This window comes from Schistocerca gregaria, chromosome 2, assembly GCF_023897955.1.
Source record: "Schistocerca gregaria isolate iqSchGreg1 chromosome 2, iqSchGreg1.2, whole genome shotgun sequence".
Lineage (NCBI taxonomy): Eukaryota > Metazoa > Arthropoda > Insecta > Orthoptera > Acrididae > Schistocerca > Schistocerca gregaria.
Window position 1 is genome coordinate 434,522,690 of NC_064921.1, and position 17,148 is coordinate 434,539,837.

General features: G+C 40.2%; 2 protein-coding genes across 3 annotated transcripts in view; one reads left to right on the plus strand and one right to left on the minus strand.

The window, feature by feature from the left end:
- LOC126324953 (adenylosuccinate lyase) overlaps positions 1 to 17,148 on the plus strand; it is a 722,118-nt gene that overhangs the window by 36,433 nt on the left and 668,537 nt on the right. The window lies entirely within an intron of this gene.
- LOC126324985 (uncharacterized) overlaps positions 1 to 17,148 on the minus strand; it is a 55,489-nt gene that overhangs the window by 13,872 nt on the left and 24,469 nt on the right. Inside the window, exon 1 of one of the 2 annotated variants that reach the window (XM_049995138.1) lies at positions 4,663 to 4,754. The exons of the other annotated variant lie outside the window; for it this stretch is intronic. Coding sequence (XP_049851095.1) covers positions 4,663 to 4,737 — 75 coding nt within the window. The 5' untranslated portion in view covers positions 4,738 to 4,754. Of the gene's footprint in view, positions 1 to 4,662; positions 4,755 to 17,148 lie in introns of those variants that run through there. 2 annotated transcript variants of the gene reach the window in all.

The window sequence follows — 17,148 nt, forward strand, 5'->3', positions numbered from 1 at the left end:
AAAGCGAAAGCCAGGGCCTAACCCAATTTGCCGTCGTACACATGTAACTTTGCTTCCTTTAGTTCATTTAAGCTATAAAATGATGAAGTATATTTGGTGCATGGCTACCACCAGGGTGATGATTGGAAAGTATGAAGAATGCGAAATTCGCCATAACACAAAGCACACTAACTGCAGAAACCATAATAAGCGGTTGGAATAGCTGTTGGCGACACTGTGGATGATAAGCTTACATTAACAAAAAAGTAAGAAACGATGTGGAAGGAAATGGAGTGTTTTCAGAGCGTACATAAGCTAAATAAATGTTTTTATTTGTACTCTAAATAATCTATCGTAACCTTAATAAATTCCTCTTTAGCTGATTTACATATTGATTCACATGTTTCTGGAATAATACGTAAAATGGTAACTGTGGGATTCGACTGCTACGAGCATATTGCAAACAGAAATAACATTCATTATCTAAATAATGAAATACAGCACCAGACGTACTTTTTCACAATGGTTTGCGACAATTTATTCTCATGATCTCAAATACAAGTACTGACATACATATTGTTTTTGATGGTTCTAAAAATCTGACAAAATAAATCTTTCCGACTGCAGTGAACCATAAAAAGGGAACTGTAGGGCAAGAGAGGCAAAACAACACGCAATAAAACACCTCATAAAATATCATGTGAAATAACCACGTAAATATATCCTCTCTATAATGAAAATAAATTCTCGAAACGAGTTCATTGAGCATGAAAAAAGACCTTACTAGTGTAATGTTTCATTATTTAAATCGTGAATATCAGTTGCAGGCTTTCAAAAAACATCGATTACGATTAACTGAAAGTAAGAAATGGCATGTCGGGAATGAGTACCATGTATGTGGATATGAGAGGCCACCTTCGTGAGGGCAAACTGAAGTGTCTCTTCGCCCATAATAACTAAATTTAGTTGTTTTTGCCCTCGCACTGTAGTCACAAAGCAAATTCTGGTGAACACTTCGAGGTTCTCTTCTCGCTATCCACGGTTTCACACGCCATCATTTCCATCCCTTTTCGTTTTCAAGCAATACTGCCGCTACCAATATATGCTGTTGTATAGGCGATTAATTGTTGGGTGTCCATTCCCAAAGAATTACGACGAAATATATGATCTTGTAATAACTCCATTGAAGTAGTCTGGTCGAAGAGGTTTAACGAAAGCTTTGAGAAAGATCACTATCAAAGGTCGTTTACAGTGTAATACGGCCCTCAGGCTTTTGTACGTCGGTCGACAGTAACACAAAATTGCTGACGCCAAACTGGCGTGTGCTTAGGCCTGTACCTTAGACCTCAGTGACGTCAAATTGACTTCGTACCCCGTGGCAAGGCCCCCCACCTCCACTGCTCGCAGAGAAAAAAAAATAGTGTAGTGAGGTGATTTTCTTTCAAGAAAACGATATAAAACCCGGTATTAGGATGGGTATTAACGGGATCGGACCTGGAACTTTATCATGGCTTCATGCAATTCGCCATTCGTCTTCCAAAATTAAAAATACTCTGTAGCCTTATGTGTAGTTCCCGCCCGCCCCTTTCCCCTCCCCTCCTTTACAAACTTACATATGGGCGCCGATGTTTGTACATATTCTGAATTTTTAAACCCTTCAATTGTATAGACTCAAAGGTCGCAATGTGACAAATTAAACACCTATTTTACTTCTAATTTGAACGTTAAACCTTGTAGAATGTATCGAAAAATTATCATTAAATCGAGCGTTAGCGTTTAAATATAAAAGTGTTACATCCTCGTGGGTTGTATTGACTCGAAGACAACAGCGGGGTCAAATGATAATGCCAGAAATGGACTAGAACCAACTAAGAATCTAACCCGTAGTGACCGCGAAGACAGACATTACAGCGCGCAGTCGTTTTTTACACGCTCATCTATGAACTTTCACCTACCCTTGATGAATTTCCGTTGGCGATTTTTTTGGCTGCTCTGCATCCAAGTTAATTCATTAATTTACGAAACACGAACAACACCCCTACTTATAAAACCATGTCACAGAGTAGAGCAAAACTCAGCTGAAATTCTTGTACCAAAATTTAGTAAGCATGCACGAAGTCTGCCGCATTGAAACCAAGTAAACAGATGTGACGAAGCCATAGGCGAACGTACCTACAAGTAAACGGTTGTTAGGTCTACTGTAAAAGGGATATATAATGAGCAATAGTAAGAGAAAAGGCCACACAGGAAAGTAACTGAGCGATTCTCATGAAGCGACTGATAGCATTACACGAGAAAAATGAGTTTTCCGATTTTCTTGCTGTAAACAGTAAAAGCTCGTTGTTGTTGTTGTTGTTGTTGTTGTTGTGGTCTTCAGTCCTGAGACTGGTTTGATGCAGCTCTCCATGCTACTCTATCCTGTGCAAGCTTCTTCATCTCCCAGTACCTACTGCAACCTACATCCTTCTGAATCTGCTTAGTGTAGTCATATCTTGGTCTCCCTCTACGATTTTTACCCTCCACGCTGCCCTCCAATACGAAATTGGTGATCCTTTGATGCCTCAGAACATGTCCTACCAATCGATCCCTTCTTCTGGTCAAGTTGTGCCACAAACTTCTCCCCAATCCGATTCAATACTTCCTCATTAGTTATGTGATCTACTCATCTAATCTTCAGCATTCTTCTGTAGCACCACATTTCGAAAGTTTCAAATCTGTAGATAATGTTGTATGTTAATGAAACAAAGCTACGTCAACTCCTGTGGTTGGTTTTTCGGAAGAGGTTCTCCCTTTCCTTTAAAAAAATTAAAAATACTTGTTTCCCATTCGCGCGGTGTGTTCACTGCTAAATGTATCACCCCTCATTCGATCCCGAGAAAAAGACTTGGCATGTAAAATTGATTTGTTTCGCCTCTTACATTTTATACCACTGCCTGTTGATGAACTGTTCAGTTTTTCGTTGTGGGTCATAGTTACTGTGACACTTAATTTCCAAGTAATGTGTTTCACAAAATTTGGAAGGTTTGCTGTGAAAAATGTGTTCGCTGCCTCATTGACATTCGATTCATTTTTAGTTCACGTTGCTGTATACTGAATGTAGCTAACATGTAATTGTTTCTAAAGTTGGAAGAAAAACCAATCTCAATCAGTATGGAGAAAATAGAAGTTGAAATATTTTATCTGAGTGTTCCACGCACAAGTAGACTGCGGCTCACAAGGAGAGTGCGCTTACTCATCATCACCGATTTCGTCGGGGTTTGTGATGTATGCAGGGCTTGGTCAGAAATAAACGGGACACAAGTGGGAACGGCAGGTGGCCAAGGGTTTAAAAGGAAATAGTGTTCTTGGCGCGGCTCAGGTGAGGGATGCATGGGATAGTGGAAGGAGTGTGGGACGGTAAGCTGAGTGTTGATGGTTCGAGTCCGTCTGTGGAAACTATTGTACCTTTTCTATTCACAATTTTTACGTTACTTACACTGCAAAATAAACAGAAACAATGTTTAATATATTGTATTTATCAATACTTTCATAAAAAGCATGAAAGAGAAAGGCCAAAAAGATTGAATTACATATAATTTTCCAGGAAGCAAGTTTAAGCTGGACACTAGAACTTCGTATATAAAATTAGAAGCTTTCGTTATTTTATAGCTGATGATTTACACTTGCTCGGGCCATACTCATTGTGAAAACACTAGTGAACAGCTCGTGGAAGTAAACGCACGTTTCTCAAACTAGTGAGAGATCTATTGTAGTACGTATTACTGGAACAACATGATGAAAAAGAAGACTCTACACCAACAGTTAGTAGCTGAACACATATTTAGAACAATGTTGGAGACAAAAATTTTCTTACGACAGCTATCAATCGTCATTTATTAAAGGAATATGATTCATATTACGCAGTATGTTAGTGAATTCAAAACGTGTGTAAATTAAATGTAAATCAATCTATTGGCTTCGTTTAAACTAATGCCTATGCGTTACTTTCCGGTTGAAAACACAAATGAAAATTCCAGCACTGATGCATACCCTGAAATTCTTGCAGAATGTTCAATAACAGCTATTTCTGTTGGAAGTGAAGCTAGTTCATAGTCCCAGAAAAGAAAAGAAAAATTAAGGTATAAAATAAAATTACTGCAAGGAAAGAACCGATATTTACAAAACTAAGTAGCTTCATTGTCGTCTGAAGCTAAAAGCAGTGGCAGCTCACAGAGTGTACAAGTGAACAGTTGTTAATTTAGGTCATGTGCTAAGTTTTTAATAGGAGTTTATCACACTATGTTTCGTTAGCGTTTCCTTTCGAAAGAGTTTTTATTTAGTCGGTTAGATTAGTTCTGTTTCGTAATAATGTCCATTTTGTGCCTTAGTAGTCAGAAGCAGCTGTCGTTTCATGTTTACTATGTTTCAATATGGCGACGAGCGCAACGCTTCTTACAAATCGAAGGAGCCGTCCTCAGCTCTGTGTCCATGTAATCGAAAGTTTTTTTCACGCCCCTCTCTGCCACGTGACTAGCAGTAGTATACCAATCTCATAAGCACAAAATTACATTTACATCAACACCGAGATTCTTTAACTTCTCATAAACAAGTTGGCAAACCAAAGTAGAATGTAGCGAAGAGTAGCACAGAACAGCGATATGGTGGAACTTATGTGGGGGCTGGATTTGTAAGTTTGTTGCTCACCAGTTGGCAGGTCTTCAGGCCAAGTTTAATGTTGCGTGAGGCCAGCTCACGGCAAACGCTGGTGTGCTGCATCATGGTGTGCCGGGCCAGACTGCGGGAGGCCCGGATACTGGCCGTCGGCGGGCGGGAAGTGGCGGTTGGCCGATACCTGGAAGGGAAGTGAGCTCGCGCCCGATTTCCGGTTGCGTCCGCATTTAGAAGATCAACATACGGTGGGTCCTCCTTTATGAAAATGCGACGAAAATAATTTCTCTTTAGACACTAAACTGTTAAAAATAACATGGAGTTTTCCCAGTGAGATGGCGCTAGTATCGTAAGCTAAAGGTCGGATATTCAGTACTTACAGGAACTCCGTCCGAACAGCCCTTGGAAGGCCAAACGGTACCGACCGGCCGCCGTGTCATCCCCAACCTCAGGTATCACTCCATGCGGATATGGAGGGGCGAGAGGTCAGCACACCGCTCTCCCGGCCGTATGTCAGTTTACGAGACCGGAGCAACTTCTTCTCAATCAAGCAGCTCCTCAGTTTGCCTCACAAGGGCTGAGAACACCCCGCTTGCCAACAGCGCTCGGCAGACTGGATGGTCACCCATCTAAGTGCTAGCCCAGCTCAACAGCCCTTAAGTTCGGTGATCTGACGGGAACCGGTGTTACCACTGCGGCAAGGCCACTGGCCACACTTACAGGGAGGTACTTTTTAAAATCCGTACAAAACGATTGTGGTCTTCATTTATTCGTTAAATTCGGTTTTAAATGTAATCATTTTTTAAATTTATGATCCTTGAAGATCTCATTTCAATCAAATTATTAACTTTATTATTTTGCACAAATTTAATGAAGTGATGTAGCAGTCAGGGCGAACAGGCTCAGATGGTGGGGTCATGTTACATGCATGGGAGAAGCAAGGTTACCCAAGAGACTCATGGGTTCAGCAGTAGAGGGTAGGAGGAGTCGGGGCAGACCAAGGAGAAGGTACCTGGATTCGGTTAAGAATGATTTTGAAGTAACAGGTTTAACATCAGAAGAGGCATCAATGTTAGCACTGAATAGGGTTTTATGGAGGAATTTTATAGGGGGGGGGGGGGGGGGCGTTTATGCTCCAGACTGAACGCCTCAGTCTTAGATGATGATTAATGAAGTGAATTATGTAAAAATGTGATTGCAGTAAGGTAGCGTTTATAGTTTCTAGTGATGCGAAAAGGATGTGCTTTAAATGTTTGCATGACAATAATCAAACAAGAAAATTAACATAGCGGTTTGGCACTAATGCAGGGCAAATATACAGTCTCTAAAACTTTTAGTGAGCCTGGCCGTCCTAGTTCCGTTCGGTAAATGTCGGAAGAATTCTATAGACTGCTGTCACTTCTCACTGTTACCAGTCCTTATGTTGTTGAATTGTACACATGTTCGAATTTATTTCATATTAATCATTAGAAATAAGTACCACATGTGAAAGTGAGCCTGTTGATAATGGAGTCCCACGAAAGTTTTATGTGGCATTTCCATCACCGCAGATGATCATCACAAAATACGTTGCCTGCCTCACCCATTACCCCACAGAAGTGTATGCACATCTCCTCTCCCTACATACCCCTCCAGGCAAGGCTTCGTAAAACTTTTACAGACTGTAAATAGAATTATTCGCCCGCGAAGTATAATCGATATGTCATGGTATTCGTAATACTAAAAATACCGCATTTATAATGACGCAAGCGAAGATTTCAAAAGAAAAATGAATAAAAAGAAGAAAAAGGCAAAATAAAATAAATTACTTGGCCAAGGATTCGAAATTTAAAAAAATGAAATCCAAATTACACGGATAAAAATAAAGATGACAGAAATTTCGATTAAGATAATTAAAAATACAAGCACGCAACTGGAACAGTACCCATAACCTGCTGTTTGCGATCCTAGAGCTTTCGTCACTTTTTAATGTGAAACTTTTTGGTGCATGTGTAATATTTCATGGTCATGACTTTTGCCCCACACGCGTTACAGACGAGGTGACATAGCTATGTACTCCTATACTGTCACGGACTGTCATGTAGATGACAATTCAATATATAATTTAGTGCCTTGGGGAGTACAGCAAATAAGCTGTGTCGATGTAAGGGAATGAATTAGGAGAAAATTTTCCCGCGTGTTTAGTATTTTACTATATGCTGGCTAAACCTTAGCCAATAACATCAAAATGTCATACTCAAATGTAGATCGCAAAAATATGGCTGTAAAATACCGCCGTAGCACATGTTCATCTCATACGGTTACCGTTAGTTTAAATACATAGCTATTTGGCTTTTAGAGAGGATTGTGAACTTTGTTGTATCCAGAATGAGATTTTCACTCTGCATCGGAGTGTTCGCTGATATGAATCTTTCTGGCAGATTAAAACTGTGTGCCGGACCGAGACTCGAACTCGGGACCTTTGCCTTTCGCGGGCAAGTGCTCAACTATCTGAGCTACCGAAGCACGACTCACGCCCGGTACTCACAGCTTTACTTCTGCCAGTTTCAACTTTGTTGTAGCTATCCTCAAAAGTCATAGTTTTGACTTAAGTCCCTTTGACACTGCACCAAAGATATGTGCTTGTACGTTACATCAACGCCACGCATATGAGCATTGTATTCTGCAATGAGATGTGGCATTATAATTGATAATTCTTTTTTCTTTGCCTCCTGGGTATCTGTTAGCACAGCTCAAAGGAGTAATGGTACTGTAATTTGTGGAGACACATTGCTTCCTAATATGATGTGTCAACACTGCTGAAAAAGTTGTCAAAGAAAAGCTCGTGCTTCGGATACTGTGATTGTGAAATCATGCAGATTAGTTCATTTATTACCGATGCACGTAAAGGCTCGTATTTGTTGTCTGTCTCTTATCACAGTAAACTATTAAGAAAACCATTGGAACGCGTAAGAAATCAAATTTTATATCCAAATCTGCTTTCCCCTCAGAAACTTTATTACTGAATGCATAATAACGGACCATCAGTTCACCAATTGAGAGTTCTGAATGGAATACACCAAATTCCTTCAGTGTTTCAAAATACAACCTCAATTTGTGTTATTCTGTTAACACAATTTGTGAACTGTGGCTGTAATACTATAAGACTTATCGGCTGATGGTTGTAACTGGTTTCGTTATTTTCTAGCTGGCTCCTCATTTTGTGTCCATTATTAGTTTGCTGCACTAGGATAGACAACGTTTTGGTCGCTATTTGGTAAAGTTCGTGAGGGACTTAGTTCTTATGACCTGTATAGCAGCATTTATGAAAACGTTTTCAAGTTATTAATATGTGAAATGTGGTGAACATTTTCGTGCTGTGTGAAGAAATCGCTCGTGTTTATGTTGTGAATTTTAGAATTACGTACGCACAGAAGCGCAGTAGGAGCAGAAACCTGTTGTACGTGGCAGTGTCACTGCACGCGCTATCTGCAGGCAAGTTTCCTGTGTTTTTTGGGCGGCCTAGTGGATTGGAATCCGATGGCCAGCAGATACTGCTTGAAGGCAGACGCGGTCACACGAATGACGGCACACAATAAGACTACGCGGAAAGAAAGGGTGAAATCTGTTTTGTAAATTTTTTGGGAGAGAAATTTTATAGTTCAAAACTTTATAGTTTCAGTGTTCGTTAAAATATGCTTTTACATTTTCACCGTGCACTTGATGACCAATATTTTCTACTCTTTGAAAGTGTTATTTTTAAAAATTGAATACTATGTATCGATTGGTCTGAATGTCTGTTTTTCAGTTTCTTAGTATAATCCTCAATTCACATGAAGGAAGTATGAATCTAATGTGGTATTGGAATCATATTTCACTCTATAACCTCAGTGCAATTCCACCGACAAAATTATTTTCATGTCTGAGTCCAGTCATCTGTCATACTGGTGTTCATGACTAATTGTGTTTTAATTATAATATGGCTTATCAATTTTCTGTATTTGTTTTGAGTGAACGTGAGTGAATTATAATACTTAATAAATCATTGTGATACTTTAGTGTCTCAACTTTTTTATCGTTATTCATCACCTTGTAGACTAGATAACTCCCAATAATCGTTCTGTCAGTTGTTACAACACATACAATAAAATATAGTTCATGGAACAAAAGTTCATTTATTAAGCATGAATCACGGTTTTTATGTACTGCAGTGTACATCTTTTACTTTTGCTTATACAAAACACACAATACGAAATGAGCTTGATAAAGCAGCAAATTCACTGCCGGAAAGGGGTGTTTGTAAAGTATTGTTAGGCCTCTGCATTACAGAGCATGTTCAGTGTCTCACGATATGGGTATCAATCCTGAAACATTGGACATGTGCTTTCATATTAGACTTGTATCTCTACACGTTTATTGTTATAAAACAGGAACTGCTGTTTCAGACAGTGATACGATATAGTTTAATGAAATTACTCGTGACTAAGCTGTGTAACAGCTTACCTCCCATGAGGATGGGAACAAGCAAGTTCTGATTCGTCTACCTTTTGTCCAGCTGGAACACTGAAAAATTATATGATCCATAGTCTATTGTGTCACGATGTGTAATAAGCCTTGGATGATGACCTGCCTCCAACTTCAAAATAATTCGAGATAGAAATGGCTGCCCACTCACGTATCATTGAGCCATGAACATTAACAAAGTTAAGAGGAATGGGTTTCGCACGTGAATATTTACATATTTATGTCCATCCAGAGCTTCAGAGGCTCAACTTTTGTTATACGTTTGAAGAGGCCCATGTCTTCACCACCTTACAGGCGCTCTAACTGGGAATGTAATACCAATTGATTCAAAATGCTTTGAATGATGAATGAGATACTGGATAAAAATGAAAAGGGTGTAGGTTTTGTTTTTGAACCCCACATTTTTAGCCTGTAGATCCAGAATCGTTGTTGTGACATAATGATGCAGGGAAGAAACTACTTCATTTAAATCTTTCTTCCCAATGGTTTCAGGATAAACATGAAATACTGCATTACTGTCTGAGAGCGGATCTATGTGAAATAGATATAGAGAAAGCTGGCGCTAATAATAGACAATATTAGCGGTGATGTTTGAGCATGAAAAATGGAAATCCACACACGTCGATTCAGTGTTTCACGCTGGAAGAATACATAAGCTTTTCGGAAGTGTAGTTCATAACACAGGGTGCCTGTGAAGTAAAGTATCCATTTTCATTTTCCAGATGTGCTGCAACAAAGTAAACATTATATTTAGAGAGAGTAGCTAATACTGTTCAACATGTCCACCTTCATTTACAACACACTGTTCCCATCGCCTTGTGGTTGCGCGGAACGCGCGCTGCAACATTTGAGGGGTTATTAGCAAGCATGCCTCCCGTATTGCCCGTTTCAGTTCATTCAGATGTGGATCCCTTGTAGCATAAACTCGGCTCTTGATGAAATCCCACCCAAGAAAGTCGAGGGGAGTGAGGTCGGAGGAGCGAGCAGACCACATGTGACCTGCAGCTCTTCATATCCACCTGTGAGGAAAGGTCCCGTTCAGGTAGTCGCGGACAATGTTTGCATAGTGGGGTGGCGCCCCATCTCGTTGATACATAACAGGAGCAAGGATACCATCTTGCTGCAACTGTGGCTCCAAGAACAACTGCAGCATGTCCAGGTAGGTTGCTACGGTAGTTGTCTTTTCAGCAAATATAAACGGCCATAGATCCTATCTTTCATGAGACCAAGCCACACATTGACCTTGGGAGAGTCCCTTTGCCACTCAGTGCATTCATGGGGTTGCTCCTCTTCCCAGGTCCGGCAATTGTGTTTGGTGACGACGCCGCAGACATGAAATGTCGACTCGTCGCTGAACATAACTTGATTCATCAGGTCCTCCTCGGCTACAGCCTCCAACACATCATGACAGATGGCTGCTCGTGCTGCATTGTCTTCGTCATCTAACTGGTGAAGCACCTGGGTATGATATGTCTTCATTTTAAGGTTGTAGTGAAGGACTTTCCACACTGTGGATTTCGGCATGGATAGTTCACTACTCAGCCAGCGGGTAGATGCTGTTGGACTTCTTTCGATAGGCTCCCTCACACGCTATACAGATTGTGGGCTGACCGGTGGTCGCCCAGCACGTCTCTCATCAGGTACTGTACGCCGGAATTTGTTACCGACTTCCGAATGGCAAGTCCTGCAGGGGCATCCTTCCGATACTTTCTCTCAAACAGCTTCTGGACCTCAGCACACGTAAACGAAGTTCCAGAATTGTGATTCTTCCGCAGTTGTTAGCATTGTGATGTCCCTTCACGGTACCTGTAACAGAAATAATCCACACATACGTTTTCCGCAAGATGGATACTTACTTTATCGGCACCCTATATAATATTCTCTCTCTCGGTATTACGATGGTTATTCGGAAAGTAAGGAACGATCTGTCGCGAAATGGAAACCACAGTGAAAATCCGATGAAGTTTTGCACAGGTGTGTTGGGCATTGTCTCCAGTATACCCGTCGATCGCGTTACGCCGTTCTTTTTAGTTGTGAGCACACAGGGAGCACATAAAGATATCTAGAACAATATTGTCTCCGCCAAGTAAGAGGGCCTGGTGAGAAATTTCGCCTGAAGCTACGCAGCCAACACTATATAACTGTTGTGCGTTTTCTTCTTCAAGACAATTCTGGCCGCATTCTGCAGGGGTAATGAAGATGCTCCTGCATCGTTTGCAATTGGAAATGTTTGATTACCCACAATACAGTCCCTAATTGTCTCCCTCTGAGTTTAACCTCTGCTCACATGAACCGCTGGATTTGAAGACAAAATTTTGGCCCAGACAACGAGCTGTAGGCCAGCGTAGAAAATTGGCGGAAAGCATTGGTTGCTGCCTTCTATAACGGGGGTATTGGAAAGCTGGTGCAACGCTACGACAAACGTGTTAAGTCGGAACGGCGACTATGGAGATAAGTAGCTGGAAGTTGTATCTAACTGTTGCAAATAAAACAGTTTTGATTTTTACTGTGGTTTCGCAACCTATCGTTCCTTACTTTCCGAATAGCCCCCGTATTTTGAACGTCTAATCTTCGGTGTTCATCTGTTGCATGTACGAGTTGCGCCTCTAAAACTTTGAAATGTCCAGAAAACTACTCTGCGAGTACTGCATGTATCACTTCGAGGGAAACCGGGCAAGATACTAATTTGTTTTAATTATTTTACTACAGATTTCGTATGAAGCTGAATAGGTAGAATGTGTCTCTTGAAACACATCTTATTGATGGTTAGTTCTTCAGGCAGATACTCTTTCTGTGTTTTACTTATGCTATATTGGCTGGAACTACCTTTAAGTCACATTACGTGAATGAACATATTTTGCCCTGTTTCTACTGAAGGTTTATGAGCTTGGTTTCCGTGCTTCACTCGTTAGTCAACTGGAGACAGGCTTTCATTTTATAAAGAATTCCAAATAGTTTCTAATCTTTTCTTTGAAATCCCATGCTGTGATATAAAGGCCTTTTGATAAACAGTTAATTCTGTTATAGTATTATCTCTCATTATTCTTACCTTGCATGGAAAATTATAATCACACAAAGCACCTGCTGTCTCGTACTTTCGAGGCTTTACATGTGACAAATTTACTCATTCCAGTCCTTTATTAGACTGAAGTTAGATTGTAGTTCAGGGTTTTATGCATGTGACATTGTTCTTAGTTTTTTAGGTACTTCAGATTGTCTGCCATAACTTTAATTTTTTTTCTAGACTTAACACTGCTGCTTGATTCTGGATATTCCATTTCTCAAAAAACAGACCGCAGTTGGATGTCACACGAAATTCAATTCCACAATAACACAAAGTAAAGAATCGAATCTCGAGTCTGCTCTGAGTTAGCAGAAATCGCGAACTTCTACAATACAAGGAAACCAATAATGACATGACATTTAACAATATAAACAATAAAACTCTCATAAAACCAGACCAAAAATCAATACAGATCAGCAATCCACACCTGCAGGACTTCACTGTATCCGTTCGTGTTTAGGATGGACTTGACCCGTATTCTTGGTGTATACCATGTTTTTATCTGAATGTAACTCTGAGAATAAACGCATTACTTTCAGCTAAGGAGACCCATCTGAATGATGAACTACATAATGATGCCAATAAATCATTTTTGTCAAAATTGTCCTCAACCCCTTTTGGTCTTCAATTTTTCTGTTGAGCGGGACGGTTAGAAGAGCAGTCGGAATCATTATTTAAATAAAATGTTTGGAAACCGCACATTGAATCCTTTCCAGCAATGGCAACTGACAGAGTCACTGGGGATCACAGTAATGTTAGAACACAGAATGCAAATGTCGCAAGTCCTCTTCAGACGTAAACTTCGCTGTGGCTTCATGGGGCTCACCAACACTCCTTCTCGTTGCTTGCCTGTAAATCATGATAACGTCTGCTATTATTGTAATATGCTGTAAAATTCTTGCTTCCCAATTGTTGAAGAGCAATTCGGAGGTGGCGATTGCATCTTCCAACACGATCGAGCACTTGCTCATAATGCGCGGCTTATGGCGGGGTAATTATACGACAATAACATCCCTGTAATGGACTGGTCAGCACAGACTCCTGATCTGAATCCGATAGAACACCTTTGGGATGTTTTTGAACGCCGACTTCGTGCCAGGCCTCACCGATCGACATCTATACCTTCCCTCAGTGCAGCACTCCGTGAAGAATGGGCTACCACTCCCCAAGAAACCTTCCAGCACCTGACTGACCGTATGCCTGCGAGAGTGGAAGCTCTCGTCAAGGCTAAGGGTGGGTCAACGCCATATTGAATTGCAGCATTACCGAAGGAGGGCGCCACGAACTTGTAAGTCATTTTCAGTCATGTGTCCGGATACTTTTTATCACATAGTGTATGCTTCTAGGTCCTTACATTTGTCCTCAGCCATTCCCATTAAATTCAATATCTCTTCTGTTACCCAAGAATTTTTACTAGTCCCCGTCTTTTTACCTACTTGATCCTCTGCTGCCTTCAATGTTTCGTCTCTCAAAACCATCCGTTCTTCGTGTGCTGTATTCCCTTCCCCTTTTATTGTCAATCGTTTCTGCAGTTTTAATCTAGAGTTCATAACCAATAAATTGTGGTCAGATTCCACATCTGCCCATGGAAATCTCTTTAAAATTTAAAACCTGTTTCCTAAATCTCTGTCTTGTCATTATATAATCTATTTGAAACATTCCAGTGTCTCCAGGCCTCTTTCACGTATACAACCTTCTTTCATGATTCTTAAACCAAATGCTAGTTATGGTTAAATTATGCTCTGTGGAAAATTTTACCAGGCGGCTTCCTTTTTCACTCCTTACCACCAGTCCATATTCACCTACTACTTTTCCTTCTCTTCCGCTTCCTACTATCGAATTCCAATCCTCCATGGCTATTGACACAATTACTAACTACAATAATGCGTTCACTATGCTGTTCTGAGTAGTTTATCTGCGTTCCTCTTTTTTTATTCATTACTAAACCTACTCCTGCATCACCCCTATTTGATTTTGTATTTATAATCCGGTATTCACCTGACCAGAAGTCCTGTTCCTCTTGCTCCGAACTTCACTAGTTCCCACTATATCCAACTTTAACCTATCCATTTCCCTTATTAAATTTTCTAAGCGCTCTGACATTTCACGCTCGCATCTGTAGAATTCCAGTTCCATTTGTCCTGATAACGAAGTCCTTCTGAGTAGTCCCCACCCGGAGATCCGAATTGGGATCTATTTTACCTCCATAATATTTTACCCAAGAGGACGCTATCATTTAACCATACAGTAATGGTGGATGCCCGCGGGGATAATTACTGTTGTAGTTTCCCCTAACTTTCAGTCGTTCGCAGTACCAGCACAACAATACGGTTTTGGTTGATGTTACAAGGCGAATTTAATAAATCATCCAGACTGTAGCTCCTGCAACTACAAAAAGGCTCCAGTCCCTCTTCAGGAACCACACGTTTGTCTTGTTCTCTCAACAGATACCCCTCCATTGTCGTTCCACCTACAGCTTTACACGGAGTGCCTTCACTAAATTCAGAGAAAAGTAATCTTATAAAAGAATGAGGTACAGCGAAAAACATTTCTATAAACCATGGGTACACAGCCAACAGTATGTGATAAATCATATCAACAAATACACAGAAACAACAGAACAAGAATACAAATTGTAGTATAGGAAACGGGGAGAAAATATGTGATAGCATCGCATTTCTAGTTCGTATTTCATAAGAAAATTGGTAACTTGATTATAAAAATATCACAAGCGTATTGTCCACCAATTATAGGATGCGATATAATTATTAATTTTATTACTCCACAACGTAAAATCAACCAAAAAATGAGCAACAGTGGCGTATATAAAACATCGTAATTAAGAGGGTCATTCAATAATTAGAGATAAGTTGATCTGGAGAAAAAAGGGTTTACTTTTATAAAACGATACGTTTTCTCCTTTTTAAAATAATCCCCTTGAACATTTCTGAACTTGTTCCAAAGGGCTACAAGCTTTTGTATTCTGGCTGAAAAGAACACTTTATCGCAATGTTTGAACCAATTTCCTACAAACTTTTTCACGTCCTCGTTGCCCCACGTAATGACTCCTTCAGTGCACTAAACAAATGGAAATCAGTAGGTGCTAAATCGGGACTGTAAGGGGGATGAGGCAGTACTTCTCAGCCCATTTTTGTCGATGGTTTCACGAGTTAATTGAGCAATATGAGGACGTGTGCTGTCTAGCTGGAGAATCACACCTCTCCTCTGAGATCCACGACGTCTCTCTCTCATGGCTGGCTTCACCTTGTTTAAAAGCAAAGCCGAGTAGTATTGGTTGTTCATTGTACGCTGCTCTAATCACAAAAAAGTGGACCTTCAACATCCCAAAACACCGTTAAAATGACTTTCCCTGCTGATGCTTGGGTTTGAATTCACATGAGCTGGTGTGCTTCCACTCCATGCTTTGTTTTTCAGATTCTGAGTCATAAGAGTGAACCCAAGTTTCATCACAAGTTAAAATTTTGTTGAGGAAATGCTTACCTTCTCTTGAATAACGTTTCTGTAGCTCTGTGCACATTCTCAACCTTGTTCCCTTGTGTAGCCGCGTCAATTCCTTTGGCTTGCACATGTTTTGCGGTACTTCAACTTCTTACAGTTAGTGTTATGAACTGTACCGGTACGAACTTGAACCTTACCAACTACAACGTCCACTCCTACACGGCGGTCGGCACGAATAGTGTCATCAGTTCGTCTTTCGACTGAGGTAGTTGAAACTGCAACTAGTCAGCTGGCACGGTGTTTGTCAATCACGGAGAGGCGAGCATTTTTGAACTACTCTACCCACTCGTAAAAATTTGAAGGATTCATACAACCTTCACCAAAAACTTTAGACATTCTACAGTATATGTTCACAGGTTTCTCGCTTTCAGCAAGTAAACAACGAGTAACAGAACGTTGTTCAACTAATGTGGACGTTTCGAGTGGACTCGCCATCTTGAAATGTATTTTTAAGGCTATAAACAAAACAATGTTGATACACCAGGTGATCAGGGCTCATCCCAGTGATGAGAAAGTAAAGCCGTGAAAGTACCAAATTTGCCCTATTAACAGGTTTTTTTTCCAGACCAGTTTGTGTCCCTACTTATTGAATGACACTTGTAGCTTGTCTAGGGAGAAACTTAAAAACCCGATGCCAACAGCGTATGACTGTCTTCAGCTTGAATGACTTCAAAACATCAGACATTGCACATCACTTGCTCGACAATGGTCAAATTAACTAAGTTTGTGACCGTGGACCAGTTTTTCTTTCATTTGGGGTCAGACTGACTCAACCATACCAAGTATTCTACTGACGAAGTATTTTCTGGTGTAGTAGACTGAATGAAGTTTCTTTTTCGTAATATAATGTCAGTAAGCGATCTTAACCACGATGAATGGGTGCGGTCAGTCCTTGATGAAGTAGCGATTGAATTGAACCGCAACAATTACCGACATCTTGATGCCCACTATAAAAGTAAACATGAAACCGATTCAGAATTAGGAGAGGGAGAGGAAAATGAAAATGAGGTTTGAACTGTAGAGGTTTTAGAGGCAACTAGATTAAAATCGAGAAAACAAAATGGTTGCTGTATTAATTGTAGGTCACCAATACCAAGTAACTGTGCATAAAGTGTTTGTTGAGGGCTGTGCGTGAAACTCGTATGATTTGGTTTGAAGTACTGGTTGAAGTACTGTTGCAGTCCGTTAATAATTTTTGAATGTCAACAACTTTGAAATGGTAAAACACACCAATCCTGTGTACACTGTACTTTTGTTACTTGATAATATTTATTTAACAAGAAAATAATTACAACCATTATATTTTTACGTTGTAAACATGTTCACCTTAAAATATTCATTAGAGTCGGTTTTATTTTCATTCCCCTAATTCTGAAATGAAAAACTGTCTAATTACCCCACGACATTAGCAGTGCTAGAAAAATTTCACCGTATTA